The 16,930-nt window shown below is 49.9% G+C and overlaps 1 protein-coding gene across 4 annotated transcripts in view; it reads right to left on the reverse strand.

Moving 5' to 3' along the window:
* Positions 1-16,930, reverse strand: part of INSR (insulin receptor) — a 123,948-nt gene that overhangs the window by 22,444 nt on the left and 84,574 nt on the right. For 2 of the 4 annotated variants that reach the window (XM_080801898.1, XM_080801897.1), the window contains exons 6-13: positions 16,604-16,818; positions 15,537-15,663; positions 13,472-13,722; positions 11,426-11,593; positions 7,423-7,624; positions 6,013-6,048; positions 646-917; positions 67-206 (exon numbers count right to left, since the gene is read on the reverse strand). In XM_080801898.1, the coding sequence (XP_080658024.1) occupies positions 67-206; positions 646-917; positions 6,013-6,048; positions 7,423-7,624; positions 11,426-11,593; positions 13,472-13,722; positions 15,537-15,663; positions 16,604-16,818 (1,411 nt within the window). The remainder of the gene's footprint in view (positions 1-66; positions 207-645; positions 918-6,012; positions 6,049-7,422; positions 7,625-11,425; positions 11,594-13,471; positions 13,723-15,536; positions 15,664-16,603; positions 16,819-16,930) is intronic. The other 2 variants (XM_080801900.1, XM_080801899.1) reach the window with 1 other exon arrangement.

Below are 16,930 nucleotides of genomic sequence, written 5' to 3' on the forward strand. Positions count from 1 at the left end.
GGGGGGGGGGGGGCGCGGTACCAGCAACAGCTCTGAGGGACGTGCCCGAGCATCCGGAGGTCTTACCTCATCACCGTAGCGTCGGTAACTCACTTCATACAGCACAATCAGACCGTTGGGTTCCTTCGGCTCCTGCCACATCAAGTGAACGACATTGTTCTCGAAGATTTCGTGGGTCACGGGGCCAACGATGTCGTCTGCCTTGGCTGTAAGGAGCAGTGCTTAGAGGCAGGCTCCTGACCCCCGGATCAAATCCCACCTCCAGCTGAGCAACCCACCTCCAGCTGCTTGCGAAACTTTCCCATGAGGGAAGTGGACACGTAAAACTCAACGTCTTCACGGGACTGTCTGCGTACCTATCTATCCGTCTGTCCATTTCGCTCATATCCCACTGGTTCTGGTTCTCTGCAGAACCCTGATTAATACCATGCATAATACGTATTTCTTAATTTGACTTTATATTTCCTATGTGTCTATCTGTGTGTGTGTATCTGCTGAAGTTGTATATTGGCCAGGGGAAGCCGGGCGCCCATAAAAATAAGAAACAATAAAGGCAGGTTAGATACCCATCTACGCTGCCTACCGGGCGGAGGGCTGCCCCTTGGCGAGCCCAGGTCTCCTGGCGCTGGCGATGAACCCACCCACCTTCGGGCATGGTCCTGGCGCTGACGTAGGCCGCCACGCTGCACCTCTCCTCAGGGGCATCCTGGTTGCAAGCCTGCAGCTCGATACGGTAGCCGGTGAAATGACGCAGCCCAGAGATGACCAGGGACTCCTTGTTCACCACTTTCTCGAAAGGCTTGTGCTCCTCCGGGCTCGTGGGTGTGCTAGTCGAGGTGTTGGGGAAACCTGGAGCTGTGGGCACGGCCGCTGTCACGTTGGCAACATCCCTGAGGGCCCTGCGTTTCCGCGATGGCCTGTCATGACAGCAGGACACACACACATACACCCAGGGTCATGCGATCGCCGTCTTGAAGATAAAAAAATGATGCTGAGGGATAAAAGTCTCAAAACCAAGGACGGGCAGGTGGAGATGCAATGAAATGCAGGTTGCCCAGAATTACAACCCAGAGCAGCTTTCCAGGACACCCGCAAGGGGAGGGGGCTCCAGGACCATCAGTGGGGGACACACACCGATATTCCCCTCAACATGCTTGATTTTAGGTTGTCACATTGCAGACTAACTGGCCACCCCGGGTCAGTGTTAAAGACCAGATGCCCAGAACATGTCAGAGTCTAACTCTTCGGGAACCCTGTCAAACGGCATGAGCCCAGCAGCCCAAACTACTGGCCAGCATCACCTATCTAAACAGGAAAGACGCATCTTCTAATTCTTATGACCCTAGAGGGCATCTACATCATAGAAGTGACTACATTTCAATTCTTAGGTTTAAAAAAAAAAAAAAAAAAAGTCTTACCACTCAGGTTGGTAAGGTACTCAAAAAAAAAAAAAGAAAGAAAGAAAGAAAAGATAAAACCATGCAGTCAATACGCATTTCCCCCCATTTAAGAAATTAAGAAATAAATGCAAAACCCTCAAAATTTATAAATACACATACACAGAAAGCACAGAGAAAATTTAAATGACTCATCGTTCCACTGCTCTCTGTTTCCTGGGGGCAATTTTTTTCCTAGAAATGTTATGTGTAGGTATAATGAGGACCAAGCGAGTTTTGTTAACCTTTGTTCGCTTGTTCTGCTGGAAACGTTCATCAGAGAGCTTCCTTGAAACATAACGCCTTAAGTACTTAGCACAGAATTTATGTTTTGTCTTTTTCAGTGTGAAGGTTTTCCCTCTCCGTTAGGAAATGAGCACGTGCTCAATGCAGAAAACTGGAAAATGTTCAATTTAGTGCACAAGCCATAAATTACTAACCATCCTCCTATTTAATACAGACATGCCCCCATTTTATTGCCCTTGGCACCATGGTGCTTTGCAAATCCTGCATTTTTACAAACTGAAGGTGTGTGGCACCCTGCAGGGGTCAAGTCTACCAGCACCATTCTCCAGAAACATTTCCTGGGTGTCTCCGGGTCACCTTTTGGGGACTCTCACACTGTTTCGAACTTTCTCATTATTATCCTATTTGTCATGGCGATCCGTGATCGGTGAGTATGACTCACTGAAAGCCCCAAGGATGGTCTGCATTTTGTAGCAATATTTTTAAATTAAGGTGTGTGTACTGTTCTGTTAGACGTAATGCTAAGGCACTCCTAACAGACTACAGTCTGGTATCAATAGAACACTTACACGCACTGGGGAAACCAAAAAATTCAGGAGACCTGCTTTACTGCGATACCCATCTTACGACGACGGGTCTGGAACCGAGCCCACAAGACCTCAGAGGATGTCTGTATTAGGAGGATCCCAGGGTTTTCTGCTCTTATAAACACCGCTTTGGTCACTGTCAGACTGTCTTATTAGATCCTAAAACTAGACTCTTAGAAGGGAAGTCGCCAGACTGTGCCTGTTCATCCATACGGCGAAACTGCTCTCCCGGACATTTCAACTGATCAGGGGTCTCCCTGGCAGCCCCTGAAATGCACCTCGGGATAACCTCAACAGTACTCAGGGTTAAGGGGTTCTTTGGGTTGTGTCTGTTTGCTGGTTTGCAGATTTTCAACTCAAGAGACTGAATGAAAACCAAGGCCCTGTTGCTTTGTTTGTTAACTCCTGATACCACTCCATGTGACCCTGTCTTTCCTTCCTCTGTCCTTTGTGTTTCTCTAGGGAACTGTCCATCTTCTCTGTTTCTATGATGTTCTAGCACTTTCCTCACTGTTCCTACTGTTACCCTGTTTATTCACTAAGGATATTAACACAGCCGGTGAGATTTCTGTAAATGATTCGAGACAGTCTTTCACGCGTATCCGGAAAATCTGAGAGCTCCACAGACGTTTACCTTTTTTCCTGTACAGTTAATTCTCCGTGGGGTTACCAAAGTGGTACGGCAATTATGAAAGGGATCAAGGGACTGTCTCCTCTGTTTTCTATTCTACTGCTAGTGTATCACCAGGCTTTTTAATTTACATTGTACCTTCTTTCCCAAACTCTCCTCCAAGAGTTTCATAGTTGCTATCCTTGGGTTTCCAAGGAGCACACTAGAAAAAGTCGGCACACTTTTCCTGTTGATGGTAGAAAGTAAAGATTTTGGATTTGGCAGGACCTGTGTCCCCACGTACTTTTTGTCTCTATGCAACTTTCAACGGCTTTCCAGCTATTATAGCTTGAAAGTGGGAGTACACAAAGTATAAACAAATGGGTGTGGCTGCTTTCCGATGAAACTTCAATGACAAAAAGACCAGCAGCCAGTCTGTGACACCACAGGGAGTCTATCCTTGTACTGGACTGTTAATATAATGACGTTACTTCCCACAATCCACTCTTCGCTCTTCTTGTCTTATTGCATTGGCTAGCTACCCAGGAAGACATTAATTAGTAATGACGACACTGGGCTTCTTCATAAATGTAACAGGGACAGTTTAAGTACAATGTTAGCTTGGCTGTTGGTTTCATCTAGGTAGTATTTATTTACCTTGTAGCAGAAGTATTCTACTCCCACTTTTCACTCATTTCCCTAAATTAGGAGTTTTTAATTAATGCTGTCTCATGAGATTATCCTATGATTTTCCTTACTGGGTCCCTTGATGAATTATCCTATCTGCTGATTGTAAATCACCCCTGTACTTCTGAGTGAAACGATATTGTCAGCACACTATTTCATTTAGGGCGTATGGATCTAAAGTGTCACACTGGCTAGTCCTGGGGTTTCTGCCAACATCACAGCTACATCAGGTTCAGCTAAAGGGACGTTAGGTTGGTTTCATAAAATGACCTGGAAAGACTTCCATCGATCTCTATGCTCAGAAAAGTTTCTGTATCACAGAGTTTCAAATACCTCACCTGTAAAATTCTCTGGGCCCAGGGCCTTTTTGAGACATAATTTTTACGTGTTTACCAAAGTTAGTAGACTATTTCATTTTTTCTGCTTCATCTTGAATCAGATCAAATTAAAACTTCCCTCCTCACCAAAAGCTTCAACTTGAATAACACAAGACTATCCAGAGAATTCAACATTAAAATCTTCCTTTGGCCCTAGTTTCAGATCACCTGCTTCATTTTTAGTTACTTGTGGTTCCCATTCTTATGTTTGCAAGTTCAGCCATCTGGATTCCCCTCCCTCACAATACATTTCTATTTTTTTACCTTTTTAGGGTTTTTTTTTTCTTAACTTACAAGATCATTTAAGGCTACTAATTCGCATCAAAGCCCAAGCTTTGGTGATACTCTACAAATTTAAGATATGTGGTATTCGCATTCCCACTATTTTCCAAATGGACTTTAATGAAGGTCTCTTAGGTCTGCTTCTTCCAAAAGGTATTGAAGTGCTCAACTTTAAATTGCCAGGGAGGATTTTTCTGTTCAAATGTTTGAAGCTGATTTTTAGTTTCTACTGCACCGTAGTCAGAAGACAAACCCTTTTGGGGCAGGGGGGATGGGATGGGGAATATGCACTAAGATTTTTTGTGTGGTCTCTTCATATGCAAAGACCAGTGATGTTCTTGGACGGAAACCAAAGATACACCCATGTTAGTAAGATTCAGAACATTTCCATCCAGGCACAAGTGGGCCTTTTCCCAAATGACCACAACACTGGTGCCTCAGGAAAAACTACTGGGAAATGGGTGTCCGCACAACTGGACACATGAAGAGGTCTCATCAAACAAGCTGGATGTATATGCAATCACCCACCCCGCCCCCGCCCCGCCGCTATCTGTGGTTTGGGGTTCCCAAAGTCCCCGTGAACTACACACCCCACAATCTCCTAGCAAACCAGTGGCCCTCAACCAGGGGTGAGTCTGCCCCTCGCCCCACCACACAGGAACATTTGCCATGTCTGTCTGGGGACATCTTTGGTTGTCACTACTTGGGGGACACGTGAGCTACTAGCATTGTGAATCCAGAGACTCGGGATGCCCCAACATCCTACCACACGCAGGGTGGGCCCCACAAGAGAAAATGATCTGACTCTAAAGGTCAGTACGCGTCAGATTTGAGAAACCCCCGATGCGGACCCCAAGCCTCAAAGGTCCAGGCTTTTCTTTTCTGCAGGCTATATTCCAAATGGCCACTAGAGGTCAGATCAGAGCCACACGAATAAGCCTGAAAAAACACAGCGGAGAGAGTAACATCCCTCCACATGACCCTGACTTGCCTTTCCAGTCTCCCCCCGGCCCCCTCCCCACCGCTGGCTCCTTCCAGGGGCCCGTGATTCATCCCAAGGTCTTCCTTTCCGCAGCTTCTCTGCCAGTCCTCTCTTCCAGGGCAACCCCCCCTTGGTGCTTCAAGACACCAATCGCAGGGAAGCCGTTCCGTCCACAGGGGAGTTCAGTGACACGGCACGCCTGCAGCCCTGCACTTGTCACCCCAAATAAAAACATCCTGCCCCCCCCCCCACTACTTGCTGCACGTGGCTGAGACTCTGCGTTCCAGGCACAGACCAGCCCGCACCGTCGGTGCTGGTAAGTAAGTGTTTAGCGAGTGACTGCACGGAGGGCAACGTGTGGCATCTACAAGGTGCCCAGAAAGTACACCCCCCCTCCAGTCTATCTCTCTTTTTTTTTTTTTTTTAAAGTAAACTCTGCTCCCTACGTGGGGCTCGAACCCAAGACCAAGAGATCAAGAGTCACCTGCTGCACCGACTGAGCCAGCCAGGCGCCCCTTGAGTCTACGTTTTAGACTTGATCTTAGCCAAAAGGCCGAGAAGCGACTGAGTCTACGTTTTAGTTAAGGGTGTGTTAGTGCAGACTCGTTCCCGACATTCACGCCCAGGCCCCATCTGAGGGTGAAGGCAGTTCCCATATGAATTCACGAAGCCTCCCGGATCCGCCCGGCAGCCCATCACATGCACTAAGGCCAGGGAAGCCTCTGGAGTCTCAAAGGCACACGGCATGCTTCCTGCCCTGCCTGGCCCCCAGCGGCCACGCCGATCTCCTGCAGGGGAGTCGTACCTAGTGTCCTCAGCACCAGGGCTTGACGAGGATTTTCTGTGAAAACAAAACCAACCACTTTGAGGACAGACAGAACTCGTTCAGACAGACCTCTGGCTTCTGACCTATGGAAGCCACATTCCCTCTGAGCAGCCCAAGGGTGCCCTGCCCTTGACTGTGGACCACGTCTCCCACCTCCCAAATCAGTGTCTCCCCATCGGATGCAGAGAACACAGCAGGAAGGGGAGGGAAGAATCAGAGAAAATACCCGACCCGGCCCCGAGACCTGGCCAGCTGGGGTCCCCCTTCACGTGCCAAACCTGACTACATTTAAACATCACAACTGACTCAGCCATTTCCTTAAGTCCAGCATCGTTTTGTTTTTAAACGGGTAAGACGGTAACTGCCCCCCATGTCTGGGCTGTGACATTTAGTGCTCTTTGGACTCAGGGTCATGGAAGGGGAAAAAAAAAAAAACCCAAGAAAGAAATGTTTTTTTTTAAATGTCACACAACAGTGGTTCTGGGAAAACATCTATTCATGTGAGAAGCGATGGCAGGCATTCAAATGGACCCATTTTAGAATCTTATTTAATCCCAATGTCACCCTTTTGGGGTTTCGATCCACCTCTGGAAACAGCCAGTTGCTTCAAACATTGCTGGGGACCCCATTCACTGAGGGCAGTGAGGGAAGCAGGACAGGGGGCAGCTCACAGCCCACACCCCTCACAGTTGCCAGAACCGGGGTCGGGTCCCTCACCAGCTCAGAAACACTGTCTCTGGACCCGTGGAAGGGAGGTGACAGCTGCATCAGTGTGTTACCCTAAAGACTCAGAAACTAAAGGGGTGCACGCAGCTGCTGACATCAGGCAGGCCCCCCAGCAGAGGCCCAGCCGGCTCCAACATCCCCAGGGTCAAGGCTGTGAAACCTGGAGGACTCACGCATTCTCACGGTCCTAAGAAGTAAGAGCTACTATTATCGGCCCATGGCAGATAGGTAAACCGAGGCAGCGAGAGACACGAGCCTTTTACCTAAGCATCTCTGCCTCTGGGAAAGGCAAAGACGGGGATGAGTAGCCTGGGGTCGTCGTCACTGCCAACCCTCTCCCGGCCGATGGACATCGGCAGAGCCTTTCACTCGCTAAAGGAAACTCAACAGGTTTAACTAGGAGAAGCCTCCGGGTTTTGAAGGTGCCTCAGAACGCAGATGGAGGCCCGAGGCTGGGATAGCATTTGGGCCACATGGGAAAGCAAATGTTGAGGGTTTTTCGGGGTTTTGTTATTTTTTTTTTAATTTTCCCCCATCTGGAGTGCTTAATTGCTCTATTTCTTATTGAATCTCTTCCTTTACCCGCCCCGCCCCGGGTCTCCTCTTCATTTTGTTCCCCAGGTCATAACCGCCCCCCACATGGAGCCAAGGAAGAGTCCTGACCTGGGGACGAACACCACATTGTGCAGGTAATCCTCAAAGGTCTTCCTAAAAGAGGACTCCTCCAGCTCCTTGAGGATCTGGGAGTCTGTCTTGGGGCAGGAGCAGCACTCGCCGGCGGACTCCTCGTGTTCACTCTGGTTGTGCTTCGGGGAGCCCTCGGCCTCGAACGGCGGAGACCAGGTCCGGGACGGCAGCTTCAACCCTAGAGACAGGCAGAGCAGGTGGCCTGGGATCCTTCTCCTCACCCCGCAACACACACACCCCCAACGGGGTCCTTCTCAGAGGGGCTGGGCGCATGGGACATCTGTGCGTGTCAGGGTGTTCCAGAAACTGCAGGGTCACCCCATCAGGCCGGAGACTGCAAGGTAACCAGATCTGTCCCGGCCCTGTGGAACCTACAATCTCGTGGCTGGGAAGGGGGTACATAATTAACATGAACACATATGCCGTAGGTCAGCTGGCAAGGTGAATTCGGGGCTCCGGCTTTTCATGCGGTGGTCTCGGAGGAAGTGACCACTGCACAGTCCCAAACTAAGGAAAGGAATGAGCTATGCACACACCTTGGTGTAAAGCAGTTTGGACCGAGCAAAAAGTTAAGTGCAAAGTCCCTGGGGTAGGGATTTCCGTGCCATGCTGACAGACACCAAGAACCCCAAGGAGCTAGGAGGACAGTTTGAGGGACAGGATGGTGGGAGGTGGGATTAGAAAAAGGCTGGGGCCGGGGGGCAAGTCATAGTTGCATGAATGAATGAATCAGGCAGTCAAACATATAAAGTGACAGGAGGCCATATAAAGGGTCCGAACTACAGACCCAATGGTTGCAAATGAAAGAATCCACAGTTCATGCAGGAATCCAGAAATCAGTAGAGCTGCGGTCCTTCCACAGGGTCGGGGGTGGGGGAGGGGATTCTGCACCGTCCCGCACCCCCAGGACACTGGGCAAGGTCTAGAGATGTTCTGGCTGTGAGGAATACTGAGGGGTGAAGGAGACTGCAGCACCCAGGGGCGGGGGGGATGGTGCCAGTGAGGCTGGGCCGGGGCGGGGGAGTGCCCTGCTGCTGACCATCCCACAAGGCACGGGACAGCCCCGCCCCACAGAATGATCTGGTCCCAAAATGTCGACAGAGAAACTCTGGATTAACGACATGAGGGGAGATGGGGGGGACATTTTTCAAAAACACAAAGTTGTTTTTCAAAAGTACCACGGACTGGCCGTGTCTCGACCCGAGTCCAATCCCAGGGACACCTGCCATCCATCGTGTGAGCCACAGACGCGCTTCCGGGTGCGACTGGGAAGGGTGAAAGCTACTCTCTTTGGGCAAAATCCATGAAGGACCCTGGGATTCACCTTCCCCGCTGCCAGCCCTGGCACACGGAGCCTCCTAGGGGCGACTGAGCACTTTTTTCCTCTCCCCTTGAATGGGTCCTGGAGACAATGGGCCCGAAGTCCTTTCCCGTGAACGGGGAGTATCCACTCGGAAGCCCCAGTATTTATGCAGCGGTGACCGGCCGCAAGGGGCTCTTAAAGACGCTTGCGACACTGATGAACGGACACAGACTAACCTGGCTGGGTTAACCATTACAGGGACTGGTCATGGCATTATGGGCGGGAGAAAAAGTTCGGGTGTCCTTCATGAAGGAGGACCCTGAGAATTTTCTGGGGAGGAAAGGGCTTTTTGGTCAGGTCAGACACACTTCCTCACTCCTGTTACGCTCTCTGGCCCCCACCTCAGGGCACGTAGTGGCCCATGGTTCTTCTGTGACTACCCAGTAAAAGTATAGGAAATGGGGCACCTCGGACAGTCTCGTCCACAGAGACAGGGAGGAGACGGTGGGAGCCGGGGCTGGGGCAGGGGGTGGGGTGGGGAGTCTGTGCTTCGCGGGGACAGAGTCTCCATTTAGGGAGATGGAAAGTTCTGGAGAAGGACGGCGGGGACACTAATATATGTGCTTACTGTCACTGAGCCGTGCACTTAGGAATGGTTAAGAGAATCAATTTTATGTTATATATTTCACCACAATTTTTAAAAATGCAGTTGGTAATTTTAAAAATGCAGCTGGATTCTAGGACTGAAATACATAAGGGAGTCGAACTTCAATGTTCACACACACACATACACACACACACACACACAAAGAGTAAAAACCAAGTGACGGATGTATGAGCTAACTCCCTACCTGGGAGAAATCCCTTTACGGCATACAGGTGTATCAAAATCATCCCGATGGGCACTTTCAATATCTTACAGTTTTACCTTTCAATATCCTATAATTCAACCATATTTCAATAAAGCCGGGGCGGGGGGGGCGGGGGGGAAAGGACGCCCCTGGTGATGCTAATGCGAAACCACTACTAGTCATAATTAGTAAGCTTATTTATTTCACGTATTTTTTTCAAACTGTAGTAAAATACACATAACACAAAATTTAACGTCTTAATCATTTCTAAGTGCACAGCTCAGCGGCACGAAGCACACACACCATCCTGCAGCCATCCCCACCCTCCGTCTCCAGAACTTTCCATCTCTCCACACGGAGACTCTGTCCCCATGATGTACGGGCTCCCCTCCCCTTCCCCGGGCCCTGGCTCCCACCATCTACCTTCTGCTTCTGTGGACGAGACTCTTCTGGGGACCTCCTACGGGTGGAATCGTACCATATCGTCCTCAGTTTATTTTTTAATTCCATAAACTCCCTGATCATTACAAATTAAGCCATGTTTAAACAGCCACATTGTAAAGACAGAATTAAAGTTGTTACTCTTTAAAAAAAAAAAAAAAAAAAAAAAAAAAGGAAAGCACCGAGGGCCGCTGCTGGTGGTGATTCAAGCTGGTGGTTTCGGTTACTCGAATGCGGGGCCAACAGCTCACACAGCTAAGCTGAGGCCTGTGTTTGCTCCTGAGTTATATAAAGCGTCTGAGGAGATAAATCACGTTTGCAAGCCTCAGCTCGGGGGCGGGAGCGGTGGGGGGGATGAGGTCACAGGCATACATATAGCACATGATCTTAGAGTTGGGACAGCTCCCAGAGATCTGGCCTCCCGCCCCGTCTCCCGAAAAGGAGGCGGCCAGCGACCGGCTCGGTGACTCGCCCAAAGCCCTACATCGGGTCAGAGGTCTCGCCAAGCATGGCCCGCAGGCTTGAGGCCTCTGCCACTGCTCGCCAGCACTCCCTGAGCCGTTGCCTCCAAGGTCAAGGGCTGAGGAAATCACTAACCCAAAACAATCTAAAGAAAAATAAATACGGACAAACATAACACACACACACACACACACACACACACACACACACACACACACCCAAAAAAACCTAAAGAAAAAAAAATGACATCTATTTCTTTGGTTTGATGATTTGTTTTTTGTTTTTTGTTTTTTTTTAAATCCGGCTTTAAAATTTTAAACTAATTTCTACAAACTAGTCTGAGGCTCAGAAAATTTTCTATTTTCCTGCAAATGGGTGAAGCCTATGAAGCCTATTAAATAAACAAGACCGGGGTGGGGGGCGGGGGTCATCACTGGTATAAATTTTTCATGGAAAGCACAGAAGGGAACACATGACCAGTCCTTGCTACCTCAATCCTTAAAACATTAAGGGTCTAAATGCAGGGCCTAAAACTCTTCCCTGACTTTTGTCATTAACCCCTCGACTCTGAGCTTAGCCAGAGGGTCAACAGAGCTGCATCCCCACGGCAGGGAAGGGGGAGGGGAAGAAAATTTCAGAAGGAAATGGCGCCAAGACATGGGAACTATCTGGTTTTGATGCGGGTCTTCAGTGGGACGAGGCGGGGATGTTTAGAAATGCATCTGCATGTTTTGGTACAAGAAGCAATGGCGTGTGTGGTCCATGCCCCCAAACTTAGACTGGGAAGCCTCCATGGGCAGGGGCGGGGTGGGGCGGGGCGGGGGGGGGTGGCCGTGGGGGGGGAGGCGGGGACGGGGATGCTTGCCCAGGACAAAGCGGATCATCTGCTCCCACAAACTCCGCCCCCACCCCGGGCACTTACCTTTGAGGCAATAATCCAGCTCGTACAGCTCACTGTCTTCTGCCTGCCTCTCCCAGAAAACCAGGTAGTGTGTGATGTTGCCGTTGGGGTCCGAGGGAGGTTTCCACTTCAGGATAATCTGGGACGAGGAATTAGAAACGGAGATTGGATCCAGGGGGACGGAAGGGTCTGCAAAGGAGAAAGGGAAAACAGAGGCACCGTTGAGCAGGAGGGTTACTGGCTGTCGGGCGAGCGTAAGAAGGCACACACTGGTCAGAGAAACCATGGGGATGCTCGCCGCGGTGTTATTTAACAGCAGAGAACACTGGAGACACATGGAAAGCTCATGGGGCAAGTGCACAGGGTACCAGATGACAGTCCATTCGTGCCGCAGACTACAGACCCATTCACTCATTCGTTGATGCGACACGCATCTAGGAAGGCTCCAAGTGCGTGCCAAGCTGTCTCTGTTCCAGGCACTGGAAAGACGCTGGGGAAAGGGAGGACAGTAGGAAGAGAGAAACAAACTCACATTCTCCAGGTAACATCCGCCCCAAATGGAACCCAGTCATGGGGCAACTTTCAGCACTGGGACACCCATATTGCTGAGACGGTACCTCACCTAACACCCCCCAGCATGCACCACCTTTGGGCTCCACAAAACCCAGCCCTTGAGAACGCAGGTGTCTGAGGGTGCGGGGTGAGGCTCTCAGGGCAGAGGGCATTGTGGGTTCAAAGATCCGGAAGTTAGAAGCTTCCAGAAACTGTGGAGTCCTTTGGTATTGCTGGAGGACACGAGAAGGTGGGGGGGCACTCACCAAAAAAGCTGGGGCTGGCTCATAACACCTGGACTATATCCCATGGGATGGGGTTTCTCTCCCTCAGTACTACGGACATCTGGGGCCGGGTAATTCCTTGTGGTGGGGTCTGCCCTGTGCACAGCTGGGTGCTGAGCCGCATACAACACTGGTAACCCCACATCCACATCACGACAACCAAAACTGTCTCCAGACATCACCAAGTGTCCGCAGAGCAGGGGGCAGAATCACCCCAGGGTTGAGGACCTCCACTACAGGAGAAGCACTTAGGCTTCATGAAAATACAAATACCACTAAACTGCTATGAAATATTCCTGCTCCCCACACACAAAATAAGAAAAATGAAGAGGGGAGGGGGGCAGAGAAGTACAAATAGCAAAACACAATTGTCGAAACTGGAAGATGGTCCGTGGGGCTCATTTTCCTCCTACTTTTGTGGATATTTAAAAATTTTCCTTGGGCGCCTGGGTGGCTCAGTTGGTTAAGCCTCTGCCTTCGGCTCAGGTCATGATCCCAGAGTCCTGGGATCGAGTCCCGCATCAGGCTCCCAGCTCCACGGGGAGTCTGCTTCTCCCTCTGACCTTCTCGCCTCTCATGCTCTCTCTCACGGTCTCTCTCTCAGATAAATAAATAAAATCTTAAAAAAAAATTTTTTTTTCCAGAATAGGGGTGCCTGGGTGGCTCAGTGGGTTGAGCTTCTGCCTTCGGCTCGGGTCGTGGTCTTGGGGTCCTGGGATCGAGCCCTGCATCGGGCTCTCTGCTCAGCAGGGAGCCTGCCTCCCCTTCTCTCTCTGTCTGCCTCTCTGCCTACTTATGATCTCTGTCTGTCAAATAAATAAATAAAATCATTAAAATGAAAAAAATTTTTCCAGAATGGGAAGGAATATACACATAGGCTACTTACTGCCTTGTCTTTTGAAATTCTAAGCCTCGGCACCCAGCTCTTTTATAAGCCAATAACCACATCACAGAGTCCTTCCTACAACATCACTGCGTCAATGTGTTCAAGGCAAGATGTCCAGTTTGTGTAAGAAACACTTACTAGGGGCGCCTGGTTGGCTCAGTTGGTTAAGCCTCTGCTTTCGGCTCAGGTCATGATCTCAGGGTCCTGGGATCAAGCCCCGCATCAGGCTCTCTGCTCAGCAGGGAGCCTGCTTCCCCACCTCTCTCTGCCTGCCTCTCTGCCTGCTTGTGATCTGTCAAATAAATAAATAAAATCTTGAAAAAAAAAAAAAAAAGAAACACTTACTAGTGGCATCTGTCTGCACATAGATGATGTCACTCTTGGCCCCATATGTGCGTCGTTCATCAGAAAAGGTAACCAAGGTCTTGACAAAGATGGCATACTGGGTCCAGGGCTTGAGACCCCGCATCAGCCACCCTGGGTGGTTCTGCGACTTGGGGTCATTGGACCTCAGAGGGGGGTCAATGTCCACCACCGTCCAGCTGTTGGAGCCACATGCGTCCTGCCCGTCGAACTCGGTCACATTCTGGTAAGGGCTTTCAAGACAAAGCAGAAGGCAGTTATCATTCCATGACTCCTGTTCTGAGGATAGAGAGACGCAACAGAGAAGGTGACGTCCTACAAGGCTGCCTCCTGTTCACCAACAATCTTATGCCACAAAGAAAAATGACACGAATCCCAAAGAGAAGGGACCCCATCTCAATTTTCCAATTATATCAAGAGTGATGATGTTGACACCAGCTACCTCCCACTCATCGGTAAGACTACAGGAGAGGGGCGCCTGGGTGGCTCCGTCGGTTAAGCGTCCAACTCTTGATTTTGGCTCAAGTCATGATCTCAGGGTTGTGAGACTGAGCCCCGCATCAGGCTCCACACTCAGCACGGAGCCTGAGGGAGATTTTCTCTCCCTCTCCTTCTGCCCCTCCCCCCACCCTGTGCACCGGGGCGTACTCTCTCTCTCTCAAATGAAGAAATAAAATTTGGAAAAAAAAAAAAAAAAAAAAACCTCCATGAGAGACTGCGTGCTACTTTCCAGCACAGAGTCTCAGCAAAATAAACCTTCGAAGAGGAAGCAATTACTCATAAGAATACTATCACAATTTCCATCATCTCCCTCTAAAATTTCAGCACAGTCAGGGGACCCTGGATGGCTTGGTCAGTGGAGTACCCAACTCCTGATCTCAGGGTTGTAAATTCAAGCCCCGTGTTGGGTAGACAGATTTCCCAAAATCAAAATTTTTTAAAACAAATTTTTTCCAGCATAGTCGCATACGGCAGACCCTGGAACAACGTGGGCCGAACGGCGTGGGTCCCCTCGTGCGTGGATGGATTTTTTACAGTCCGGGACCATAAATGCAATTTCCCTCCTTGTGACTTTCTTAGTAACATTTTCTTTTCTCTAGCGGACTTTCTTGTAAGAACACAGTCTGTAATACATATAACATCCAAAATCCACGTCAGTCAATGGTTTGTGTTATCAATAAGGCTTCCAGGAAATAGTAGGCTATTAGCAACTACGTTTGGGGGAGGGATAAAAATTGTATGTGGATTTTTGGCTGGGTAGGGGAGTCAGCGCCCTAACTTTGGCATTGTTCAAGGGCCAACTGTACTCAGAATGACTGGGTGTTGTTTAATGGGGACAGTTTTCGTTTGGGAAGAGGAGAAAATTCTAGAGACGGATGCTGGAGACAAGTGCACAACACTGTGAATGTGCTTAATGAGCTGTACAGAGAAACCCAGTCCAAGGGGCCAATTTTATGTCATGTAGGTGTTGCCACAATTCTTTAAATGTTGGGAAAAAATACAAAATTGATATGCAAATAAACCTTTAAAAACCACTAAGCTGACTGAGCTAATTTTGTTAAGGATGTCCTGGCGAGATGTACGGATTATGAGGCACAGTGGGATGTTGCTGTAGGAATCTTGGCAAAAGAAACCTGTTTGTTTTAGGGACGCCTGGGTGGCTCGGTTGGTTAGGCGGCTGCCTTCGGCTCGGGTCATGATCCCGGCGTCCTGGGATCGAGTCCCACGTTGGGCCCCTTGCTCGGCGGGGAGCCTGCTTCGCCCTCTGCCTCTGCCTGCCACTCTGTCTGCCTGTGCTCTCTCTCTCTCTCTCTCTCTCTCTAATAAATAAAATCTTAAAAAAAAAAATTTAAAAAAATAAAAAAAAAAGAAACCTGTTTGTTTTAATTTCTGGTATTGACAAATGGAGATGATACTAACTTCCCAGGCCATCGGCTTGTGAGATGGTAAAAAGGGACCGATGACAGCCATCCCCAAGGAAGAGGGAGACAGCAGAGTCTCCAAGGGGACCCTCCGAACCCGCACACCTCTTTTATCTCCAACTTACGCCTCTTTGTAGAAAAGCATGAACCCCAGGAGGTCTCGGAAGTCAGGGGGCCAGTATGGCTCCCATTTCAGCAAGATCTTGTCGTACGATGTCCGAATGTAAGAAAATTTAAGGAGTTCGTTTTCACCTAGGAAAGTTTAAAAACAGTAATGGTATCAGCACTAAAAACGCCCTTCAGCCCAGCCCGGAACAGGTGATCCTGCATCTCCAAAAGCGCCCATGGGAAGGGGGATGTCAGTCTGCTACCTCCTGGATGGGTCTCACTCCCACACGCCCCCTCCCGGGGCTCGGAGGCCAGAGCCGGTCTCGAGAGCTGGCCCCTACCATCAGCCAGTGACCTGGCCGGAGGCTCAATAGTATGTAACAGCAGTCAGCACCCACCGAGAAGGATGCCTGGCCAATAATTACTGGGAGAAGTCATTTTCAAGAGTAACGTCTGTCCCGGCACAATGCTGGCATGCACGTGGGCTTTTGAGCCTTACGTGTCGCAAGACGTTTAACCCCGGTGCAAATGGTGCAAATGGAACACGTGCCGAGGGAGTTCAGAGAGCGTGCCCATCACGGAGAGACCACGCCTTACGAAGAGCGGCAGGCAAGCAAGCATCCCTTAAGCTCCACCCCAGCCTGCTCTCTCCCTCCCCAGTTCCCACACTCCTCCTGGAGGACCGCAGTCCCTTGGTGCCTCGAGGCTCCGATGTCCCTTCCAGAGAGAACCTGTCAGGCAAGTGTCTCAGCTGGCAGCCTCGGGCTCTATTAGCAGCTACAGGACCTGCTAGAGCACTGGAGCCAAGGCCATCTATACGGAGGAACTAAATCATTCATTCATTCATTCATTCATTCAATGCGGATGAGGCATCTTCCAGAATCAGGCACTGTTATCTCTCTAATCACAAAGATAAGACACACCTGTCCTCGGTATTTCAGAAACAGAACCCTAAGACATAGAGTTGTTTCAGCTCATTGAGAGGCAATGACACCCCCCCCCACCCCGGGGCCCAGTCCTCGAGGAGGAGGGCGGACACCTCATCTGGTCCATGGGCTGGAAGGACCAGGACATCACCACTTACAAGACGCCTGGTCCCCATTGGTTTTCAGGGCAATGTCGTTCCTCTCCTGGCGCCCCTTGGTTCCCGAAACTTCCTCCATCTTGTGAATTTCTGACAAGCAGAGTTTGGGATTATAGTGGAAGAAGAGTTTCCCCTGAGTGATGGTGAGGTTGTGTTTGCTCCAATCCCAAAGCTGCCTTAGGTTCTGGTTGTCCAAGGCGTAGAAAGAGTAGTTCCTACGGAAACACACACAAGCCTAGTCATTCACTGGCTTATCACCTCCAATGCCACGACAGCGGGGCGGCGGCTGCAGGTGCGACCCTGGGGAGCACGGAAATGGACAGAACC

This window comes from Martes martes (genome assembly GCF_963455335.1).
Source record: "Martes martes genome assembly, chromosome: 1".
Taxonomy (NCBI): Eukaryota; Metazoa; Chordata; class Mammalia; order Carnivora; family Mustelidae; genus Martes; species Martes martes.